This window comes from Buteo buteo, chromosome 18, assembly GCF_964188355.1.
Source record: "Buteo buteo chromosome 18, bButBut1.hap1.1, whole genome shotgun sequence".
Classification (NCBI taxonomy): Eukaryota; Metazoa; Chordata; class Aves; order Accipitriformes; family Accipitridae; genus Buteo; species Buteo buteo.
In genome coordinates, this window is record NC_134188.1 from 10,575,902 (window position 1) to 10,587,049 (window position 11,148).

Here is an 11,148-nt window from a genome sequence, read left to right on the forward strand (position 1 = left end):
CTCTTTTAACTAAATAGATGATAATTTTTCTAAATTTGTATGAGAGGGAAGATAGGATAAAGAAAAGATAAGCAAATGCAATTCCTGTATTCAACGCTAGTCTTTTCCTTGCTAGAAAAATGCAACTGGTTGGTAAAACCATTATCCATTGACCCTGTGAATATATTCATAGGCAGTTTAAACATTTCTTTGCTACAGAGCACTTTGGGAGCTGATGGATACAGGTAGGGTTTTTATTGGGGGAGGGGATGTTCAGATTCTATGTAGTTCAGCAGAAGGAGTCTGGAAGGCTTTAGCAGGAGTATAAGCATACACTTACTCAGTGACTAAACTAACTTTCTGATGCCAGAGCCATATTTTATGTTACTGTTGAGGGGGGAAAAAATATCACACTTCAAATATTCATAACATGTTGTACTGAGCACATGTTTTAGCTAACTACTTTTGCTGGGATTTTTTTTTTAAGACATGTTGGAATAAAGTAAGAAGGGTTCTTTTATACTGTATGCCTTCAAACACTTGAATTTAATGTCTTGTGTGTTTTAGACTGATGTGCTCACTTGCTAAATAAGCATGTAATTTTTTTAGTATGAAAAGATATAAATCTTTACCAAGCCCTCTTATTTGCTCTTATGAATGGTTTTGTCATTTCCAGTGCTAATTATCCTTGATATTTTGGCCTGCTTAGAATTTGGAGGAAAAGTGCAATGTATTTAAAAACAAGAAAAATGCAGTCTTGGAAACGTTAGCTAACATCTGCAGATATTCTAGGCTTTTCAGTGGATTTGCATTTGAGTTGATATTGCAGGGTACACAGTTGCTTGCTTTGGTCTACTGCAGAAGTAGAGGTCTGGAAGCTGGGGGAGAAGACAACAAACTATTACTCCAGAGTTGTCTGTTGCTTTGCGCAGTAAAGTCCCATATCAGTCGTGGTGCAGTGACCTATTCACTGGGCAATATCTTCTAGGTGTGTTTCATCGGTTGTGTTAGGGGAGTGGTGGTAGCTTTTTCTTGTCACAGCATGGAACAGCTTATTTGTAAGGAAAAATTCAGGGCACAAGAGCCTGCTTTGGAGAGCTTAAATGCCTGGATAAGATTGGTATTTGGCCAAGTTTCTTAGACTTTTAGTTTCATTCATACTGTGCAAGATGACAAAGGGGTGGTGAGGAGAGAGCTCAATTTCCAGTCCTGCTGCACTGAAAACCTGGTAGTGATTTGTTTTCCATCTGTTTTACTTCAGTACTTGCTGATGTTTTTGAATATGTGGTTTTGCTTATGCTTGTTTGATTCATCAAGATAGGGAATCTTAAACTTTTACATGGCATTAGCCTTTTAATTGTGTTATTTGTATTTCTGAGCATTGTTAATTGAACAATAATCAATGCAAAAAGGACAACTTATGAGTTAGTGAGTCGTAGAGCTATGGTACCTGTGGTCTGTGAGGCTCAAAGTTTCGGTGATTTCTTGGCTTACACTGTGGAAATGGTATAGGGAACATGTGTAATACAAAAATCTCCATTTTTAAAAAGCAGTTTTCAAGATCTTGAGACACTTTCAGAAACATTCACCCTGTCATAAAGTCAGATCTTTTGTGCATTTGAAAATAAGTCTGACTGAATCTCTGAAGTCATCCCTTGTGCTTGATAATCTAGTTCAGCATTTACATTGTAAGCTACAGAATGATACTCTTGCGTATCTTGGATGCAAATAACCAACTGCCAAGAGTCAGGGAGCAGCAAGAGCGGGCTGCTCCGCAGGAAGGCAAGTCAAGGATGGAAGGTGATGGGCAAGGCAGGTGGGGGAAGTCACTTCACTGACAAGGTGCAGGAGAAGCCTCCCAAACCAGGATAAGAGAGCATGTCTGATGACAGTAGACGGGGTCAGCCATGGCCCAGTGATGGCCAGACAAGTCTGCAGTGATGACTTAAGTTCAAGGTCAAGTCATCAAGTCAGCGCTGAGATCTGCCAGGTACATGGGCTGGGCACAGGCATCCCTGAAACTTAGCTCAGGCAAGGACCAAAAGCGCGAGCCTGAGCTTAACTGCAGCTCCTGAATGACAGGGGGCCAGGCCCCCACTTCTCACAGGTCTTTTTTCCCCAGCTCTTTCTGCTGCATCTGATGGCAGCTTACAGCTGCAGCATGTCAGAGCTGCCCATCTGCACAGGCAGCCAGAGCCCCAGCAGGTAGAAGAAGCTGCAGAGCCTGTTGAGTGTGTGCAGGGCCCTGACACTGCAGCTAGCAGAATTATAAATTGAAATACACTTTGAATAGGTGTAGCACCTAATCCCTATGAAGGGGAACTGGTAAGTGTACTTTGAGGCCAGGCGTATTAAGTATTACATTTTGTTAGCTTCCATACAGTGAAGATGGTGGTTATAGCTATGGCTTTCTTTTGAGGCAACATTAATATTTTCCTTAAAAGTCAAGCATGGCTGGTGGAAATGTCTTGTGGTTTTGGTTTGGGTTTTTTTTCTTTTTTAAACTGTGTAAGTGGAAGTAGTGGTGAAAGGATAATAGTATCTATAGTCAGTACAAGCCAAGACATTAGCTTCTTAGAAACTGCAAGCTTGGGACCTACTGTTAAAGCAATGTTGTTTTATGGAGCATCACAGTTACGAAGTTCAACATAGTTTTAGTTTCAACTGTAAAATATGCAGTATTTATTAAAACTGAGTTTGTAGTGTTAATTATAATGCATATTTCACAATAGTTTTCTAGACTTCCTTTGTTTGTATCATAGGAAATATAGTTCATATTCAATTGTTGAATAATACAGAATTTTCTTAGTATGTTTGCTGCTGTTACCCATTTTATTATGAGTTTATTATTAATATAATGTAAGTGAAATAATATATTATATCTGAAAGCTTTGAGAAGTTAATTCAAATTATACATTTTTTTTTTTTTTCTTTAAACAGGTGTTCCGAAATGCGTTGGTGAAAATGTTTGAAGCTAAAGACTTGGACTGTGTGTTCCTAGAAATGAACATGAGTATGAAGAAACGGTATCACATGGTATATGAATGCATTCCTCTTCCAAAAGAAGTAGGAGATATGGCTCCAATCTACTTTAAGGTACACAGAAATGTTTTTTCTTAGGTCATTTGAATGCATTTATCTTAATTCATCTATTTCTGGAAAACTTTTTGATATTCAAGTGCTATTTTTGAAAAGACGGATTCTTTGATCCTACTTCTTGATCCACTCTTTGATCATATTCCTTGATGTTAAAACAAGCCCTGTAAGGTAATTCTGTTTTTCAGGTAGTCAGTGAAAGAGCTGTATGTCACTGTGCAGTTGCCTCGAGTCTGACTGCACTGATAAATACTGGAAGAAGATGAGAGAATTATAGTTTCTTGAAGTGCTGTAAGGATTGCAATACTTCTCACTTAAGTCCTGTAGTATAAACTTAAAACCCCATACATGTGCCTTGGCAAGCGTAAAATGAGAAAATAATGTCAACTGTTTTAAGAAATACCAATATATAATGTTTCATCCCCATTTTATTTCAGTAAGCCCAAGTTTTACATGTGTCTTAGGTCTCTGATGAACATTAGACAGCATGATAGGTATTTCTTCTATAGCTTTTCTGGTCTCTTCACCCTGACCCTGGAAGGAAAGGCTCATTGAACCTTTTTACTGGAAGTGAGGCCTTTTAGCTTTCAGCAGCTGGATCATGATTTGCCTTTTATAAGTAAATTATTTTATTTGTTCTTTGAAATATTTTTGTTTTCTGGAAATAATGTGATTGGGTTTTGATTAAGTGGAGCAGTCAGTATGATGAACAGCAATGTAGTAACTTTTACCACATTTGAAACTTTCCACCTGGTTGATTTCATTGATATGCTTCAAGTGCTGGTAAAACTTGTGTTTTGTCTGAATACTACAGGAAGGATGAAGTATAAGACTTAATGAAATGTCATTTGCATAAAACTTTCTTTCAGAAGCTTCCGCCATTAAAATACACAGCAAATGAAATTTGAAAGGTACTTACACTACACAATACCCACTTCTGTACTATGGAGGATAGAGAAGCAATATTAAAGGTTTTTAAGTGCAAACAGCCTTCTAAGCTGGATTCTCCTCTTAGTGTTTGAAAAAGAAAAAAGGCTAATATAGTGTAATGAATTCATAAGAGGTTTTGTATGAGCTTAGTAAAAAGAGAATGTGACCTTTCAGTTGAAACTTGTTAGAAATAATTTGTGTCAGGCAAAAGTTAAATATAAAAAAAAAAAAAAAAAAAGGAGCAGAATTAAGTAATTAAGTGAGTTTGAAGATACTGTACGATGCCTTTATAAAAAGTATCTAAGTTGTGGAAATCAGAAAGGTTGCCAAGAATAAAGTTACTTTGTTAAGAAATAATTGGTATTTGCAGTGCAATGTACTTCACTACATTGAAAAGTTAGCTCTTTGCTTGCTGTATGAAGGACTATTTTCACATTTAGATAAAATGATTTTACAGAAAGCTATAATGGAGTCTGATGAAGAGTGGTCCATGAACAAGAAGTTAATTGATCTTTCTTCAAAAGATGTTCGGAAATCTGTAAGTAATGAAATGTATTGAACACTGAATTTCTCAGCAAATTCTTCTCATCTTTTTTGTTATTAACTGTTTCAAAGAGAAAAGAAAGGGAACACAATTAGATTAGTGCATTAGGAGATGGCATAGGTATGATTAGAATTAAGGGTCTGACTGAACTCCTAACTGACATTAGGGAAAAGATTCCCATTTATTTCCACAGTTGGTGGACTGAGCTGCAAGCATTGGTTGAGAACAAAGCTAGCACTTTGAGGACATGTACCAGCATAATTCTGTTGATTAACTTTTAAGAATTAAGGTAAATCAAAGTTTTGCAAATAACTTTCCTGGAAAAAATATGATGTGTCTTTTTCATTGACCTAGAACAGCCTTTTGTGTTGCTAAATTTATGAAGCAAAAATACAAATAGTATTATAGTATTATAAATCTTTTTATTCTAAAATAAGGGAACAGTACTCGTATCTGTCTCCTGGATACTAAACTGAAACATCTTTGTATATACAAATTTTAAATGAATAACACTGAAATTGTTAGGTTCAAAGATTGTTCCACTTTTTAATATTGAAGTGAAAGATGAGTGTTACGTAGACTTTACCACAAGTAGTTTAGTACTATGAAGTAATAATACTTGATTTCTGAAAGTGTCTTTTAGTAAATATAACACATTTACACTAAAAAAATCCTAGTTTAGGAGAAAGAGGAGATGGGGTTTAATAATGAGACATGAAACCTAATATGACAAAAAGTGAGATTAAATGCATAAGAGTAAGGGATTGCGTGTCTGTATAGTAGGAGAGATTTTGTATATTATGTTGACTCTTGAACCAAACCAACAGTGGTACCAAATGTAGCAAAAAGACAAAATTTATTCTACCACATAAGCTCAAATGTCATATAAATGGGAGTCAGTTATGGGTCACCTTATTCAAAGTGGTGAGGCTTCACCTGGAAAATTTGGTTCTGGCTTTGGGCACAGTGTTTTAAATCAGTTACAAAAGAGGAGAGCATAGATTAGAAAACTTAACTAAAGAAACTGGTTGAGGGGTTGTGCAGTCTAGGAAAGAAAAGACTGAAATGGGATGTGATGGTAGTTTTCTGCATATAGGAGATTGTTTTAAAGAAGATATTAGGTTGTTTGCTAGCACTATTGGGTGCAGACAAGAAGGAATTAAATTAATTATAGCAAGGATTTAGGTAAGACTTTAAACTTAAGGTGGATGCAAACAGATAACAAAATAGCCATGCTTTGGATATCTTCTGATCATCGGTGTTTCAGAACGGGGAAAGCCAACATCTGTCACAAATAAATGAAGTATAATTTTCTTGACAAATGGTAGGACATCAGGACATTTGATTTCTTTAAGAATCTTCTTAGCCATACATTTTTGTGACTATTTTATACCCATTTGAAGGTAGACCAGTTTTCAGATTATGTCACGAGTGTAAATTGTTACACAGTTGTGTGATTTTTAACATTATTTTAGTGTAAAAGAAATGCCTGTAACCTTCAGGAAGATAGGAAAGTATAGTTTAGAGACCGAGATGAGGTTTGGGAAGTTGCAGAGTTGTATTGGGTGATGGTGGTGCCTGGAAGGTGGGTCAGACATGGCAGAGACATCATCTAATAGATGGATTTTATGCGGAAATTGGGACTATGGTGTCCAGAGGGAGAGTCTAAGCATCCAGCCCTTGCATAGCATCAAGGTCTTCTCTGCTTCCCCCTCTGCTCCCTGCAGTGAGGGAGCTGGGGGTGGGCAATGGGCTGGAAGGGGAGCACAGCCAGGAGACCTGACCCGGCAGCAAGCACTGTTCAGCAATAGCCAAAACACTGGCATGTTATCAACGCAGGTTTAGTCACTGGTCCAAAACTCAGCACCATATGGGCTGCTGTGAGGAAAATGAGCTCCATCCCAGCCAGACCCCATACATTGCTAGACACAAATAAGATACAGCTGACGCTTTCCTTAAGGTGTCACCTGCCAACCCATTTTTTACCTTATTTAATGACTATTTTTTTTTGTTCATTTAAAATGTTTTATGTTTCTTGCTATGCTACATTGACCCTCTGTATTAAGTCTTAATTATTTTTAGAGTGAATTTTCAAGCAATATATTGAACGTGCCTTGTGAAAATTGCACAGTTATTTAGATTGTAGCAGAGGAAATGCTTATGAATTTGAGGCTTTGTAAATCTTATCTGTACAGGAACATCCTCAACAATTAAGAGTGGAAAAATACCTTGTTGCAGTGAAGTAGCAGAATACTGCAGCAATAAATTAATTCACTTCTCACTCTGTCAGACTGAAGGGTCTTTCCTTGTGGCAGGATAACCGGCGTCTCCTCTCTAGGCTGACTGAATTATTAAATTATCTGATTGGGCAAGTTAATGATAACTTCCAGTAGTGGTGTTTTCTGGAAGTGTATTCTCTGTAGAGGTGTTTCCCCTTCCCCCTGAGTGTCAGTGTTTCCACTGGGTACATATTTCCTGTTATCACACACCACCTTATCTTTAATAAATGCAACTTGCTGGTGGTTGTCTTAAGATTTCTACTCAACCCATGTAATTCAGAGGTGTGCAGTCAGGAAGGCATTTGCTCAGTGTGCATGCTGCTGCCTGGTCCCTCCCAGTCTTTTACCTGGCGCTGCAGTGGTGGTCTCTGGAGGTTCTGCCACCCAGTAATCATCTTTTCAGTTTTCAATGTCTTTTTATCTAGTTGTTCTGTGTTTGTTCTTTCCCTTTACCTGTTTGTTGTGCTGTTTCTCTGTTGCAATTTTATGCTATGCATACTTGGTTTGAGGGATGGTTTAAAATAAAATGTGATGTATCAACTGTAAAACCACTTTCAAGTTCATTAAGTTGTGGGGAGATTAACTAAATGCCTACAGTCTGTTAAACATCTAAAAATGTGGTATTGCACGTATAGGTTCCTAAAGGGTTACCATACTTTTCTGTGGACTTTGGCCTTCAAGGAGGATTTGCTCATGTCATTGAAGATCAACACAAGTTCCCTCATTACTTTGGAAAGGTATTGTCATGTAAAATATCAATTTACCAATTATACTCTGTTTTGTAAAATTAAAGTAATTAAAACAGATGCTTGCCAGAACAGTCACTTTGATGTACCTTATCCCAGTTTATTAACTGGCTTTTCTTGGTGAGTCATTATAACTTGGCTTGTTGACTAAAGGAGTAGTTGATTTCTTCATTGGCTGATACTCAGAATGTGATTCTAGATCCATCTTTCTTTTGAATTAATAGGAACTCTAGATATTTGACATATAATCTAATAGATGGAAAATACTTGCATCTATTTAAGAGTTTTCATGGCCATAGTATTGTCATATGGGTGCAGTGACTTATGCTTGTATAAATTAGGGTGCATACACACAGAGACTCAGATGACTCCTAGTAAAATACTTGGGTGGTTAAATTGCTCCATGTGATTTAAAGAGTATAGTACATACAGGAAGAACTGCAATAAATTTTCCTTTCTTTATTATGTCACAGCAATCATTTATTCAAAGAGTCAATATTGCAAAAATATTAAGAGTGATTGGGGAGAAACATAACTTCAGAAGGAGTTAAGAGCAAAGTGGGCACAGCTTTATTTTTTCTGAACTTTTCTCTTAGTCACAAATTTACTAATTTATTAAGAATCTTGCAATGTTAGGATATTTATGCAGTGCATTGCTATGCTGTACTTGAAAGAATTTCACTGAGGCAACCATCTAACAACTACAGTTCTAATTTTTGAATTGGTATGTCTTTTATACTTTCAAGTTTAAATAACTACCACTTGAAGAAAACAGTGACAATCTCATAATTTGAAAATATATATTTCTTTATTCTGTGGTAAAATAGTGTGAACTAATATGGTAATTATGTATTCATAATTATCTATGTTTCTTCTACTTGCAAAGGAAATTATTGGTGGCATGCTGGACTTGGAACCGCAGCTCTGGAGAAAAGGAATCAGACAGAACTTTGAGGATCAGAGGAAGAAGGTGTTGCAGTTTGCACAGTGGTGGAAACCATATGACTTTACCAAAAAGAAAGAATGAGGACATCCCTGCCCTATATAAGCCATAAATTATATTAAACGATATTTCCTATACTAAGAATAACACCAATGCGTTATGTATTGCTAATATATTTTAAAACCAAGGATATTGTTTAATTGCTGATTACCTGTTGTTGGTTTAGACACAAGCCTGACAAACCAGAAGTGTACAGTGGTTTTAGTTTTTAACTTTTTAGCTGAGCCAAAAGAATAATATCCATGTGGCCATTGGAGTTCTTCAAAATGTAGCTTCTGCTTTTGGATTTTTTATAATCTTTGAGGCAACTTGATTTTTTAATATTGTATTTAGCATAGAGCCAGTGCTTAATTATCATGGTGACTTTTTGTAGAAAATGGTGTACATTTTAAGAACATTTTGATTAATACAAATATATTGTTGCAGAAGGAAACTGTACAGAAAATAATTTTCTGATTTTGAGTCCTTGTGTTCTTTAAGTTGAGGCCATACAAATGTTCACGTAGGATGTGGTTGATGAACCTCCTACTACCCCTCTGCACAAGAATTAATGCAATTTTTTGTACTTTCTTTCAATATGAAGTAGTATTTTTCAAGCTGACCTGTTGCCCAAAGAATGATGAGACAGTCCATAGCTGGTGGCAAGTGACAGCTTTAATGGTAACAGTTACTTTTGATGGCAATAAAAAAAAAGAAGAGGGGGAGTGTGGTAGAACCTTAAGGAAAAACACTCTCCCATGGCCAGCAAAGAAAATCATCACAGGTGTATACGGATGGGTTAAAAGATGGGATTTTGGTCCGTGGATGAACACCGGGAGAGAAGTAGATAGCAGAGAAAAACGCAGTCAGCACAGAAAATGGATGGTTAGTTGCCCGTTGCTTGGAATGCTGACCATGGAGATAAGAGAGCGGAGCAGTACTGGGGGAGGACAGGCAGCAGGCTGTTGCACAGCACAGCTGTGAGCATGATCAGCGCGTGACTGCTGGATTATGACAATATGCCGTGTGTACAAAGCCCATGAACCAATAGACAGGGTGGCTATGGCTCGTGCAACACGCCTGGCCAGCGAGTGCATGTGTCATAGGCTCCCTATGTTATAACTGAGGCGTGTTTTGGCACCCGCTGGCCACGTGTGCTGAAACCTGTTCTTCTGCAAATGTATAAATACCAGGATTTCCCGAAGAGCATTGGGCTGGTGTACAGCAAGGCCACTGTTGCCTCCGTGGGAATGCCCATGTAAAGCTGGCACCTATCAATTGCTGGGCTGAGTTCACAGCGCAAGACGGCACAAAACTGTGCGGATGGTCCTTGGGTCGGTATGTTAATTTGCTTTACAAGATACCCATAGCGTAACGCACATCTGTAGTTAATAAATGCTTGCTTTTTCCCCTTATAGTCAGTGTGTGTGTGTTCACCTTCTCGGGAATCCTCAAAACCACCCTAAAACAACAGGGATCTTGCCAGGTGACTTTTCTTCCCTGGGCATCCCCTCTAGTGTGGCAGGTGGTCTGCCACAATACTTTTCTGATAATAACTATATAGTTTTCATGAGGACCTGCTCGAACTCCCTGCTCATTGTTCCTGCTTGTGATGCTGTTAGCGCTGATTGGAGCGTGCTCTGATCAGAGGCAAGAGTTGCCCATTAATTGATTGTTAAGCTTTGTGTGTGAATGTCACTGGGAAATGCATGTCTGTTATTTAAAGGACTACTCTCTATTGTGTTATTCACTAGGTTTTGTTTTTTCTTTTGTATAAAAGTTACAAAATGGGAGTAGGAAAGCATGAGGGGGTAAAAAAGGATGATTCCTGTATTGGTGTCAATCACTTTCCATGGGAAACATGATGTAGCAGGCTGAGGCTTTGCAGGTGCAGAGCTGGGAGAACAGGACAAGGACAGAAGGACGTGGATGAAAACATTGCCACAGCGTTCTCCCAGTGCATAAGGGAAGGGGTGCAGACCTGCAAACAAAAGACTGCAGTGCTACAAGGAAAGGCTCCACATGGCAAGTGGAATGCCCTTAGCATAGGAGACATTAAGGCATTCTGTGAGTGTCTCAACATGCTTCTTGTTCTTTTCCTGCTGAACCATTGCTCTGTACAGCTCTGTTAACTAATGTGAACTGCTCAGATTGAGAAGTGGATCACTAAATATTAGTGTTGAGTAAGTGTTCATTTCTAGTCCCTTGGTGGTCTTTTGCAACTTTCCTGAAGAGCTAGTACTTCCCCACCACCCCGTTTTGGCAAATAAGTCTGGTAGAGGTAGAAATCTATTGCATTGTGAATTATTTTCTGTAGGATCTTTGTGAATTTGGGTCACTACAAGAGAAATAATTTAAAAATCAGCTAGCATGATAATTTTAGTGATTTAATGTCTGATTTATACTATTTTTCACCAGCAAGCCATGGATAAAAGGGCCAGTTCTACTGTTCTCCAGTAAGTTTTGATCTTCCTTAGGCTACTGGGGAGATTACAGAGCAAATAGGATATGAAATAGTTGCTAGTAGTTGCTTAGAATGTGGTAACACTGAAGCAAATTTAAGTGAAGTGCAGTCTTTGGTGGTGTAAAGCA

The 11,148-nt window shown here is 37.8% G+C and overlaps 1 protein-coding gene across 2 annotated transcripts in view; it reads left to right on the forward strand.

Moving 5' to 3' along the window:
* The window catches only part of CWF19L2 (CWF19 like cell cycle control factor 2), a 93,338-nt gene extending 84,674 nt beyond the window's left edge, over positions 1-8,664 (forward strand). For both annotated transcript variants that reach the window (XM_075050006.1, XM_075050005.1), the window contains 4 exons: positions 2,920-3,075; positions 4,463-4,543; positions 7,464-7,565; positions 8,461-8,664. In XM_075050006.1, coding sequence (XP_074906107.1) covers positions 2,920-3,075; positions 4,463-4,543; positions 7,464-7,565; positions 8,461-8,601 — 480 coding nt within the window. In that variant the 3' untranslated portion in view covers positions 8,602-8,664. The remainder of the gene's footprint in view (positions 1-2,919; positions 3,076-4,462; positions 4,544-7,463; positions 7,566-8,460) is intronic.
* Positions 8,665-11,148: the final 2,484 nt, after the last annotated feature.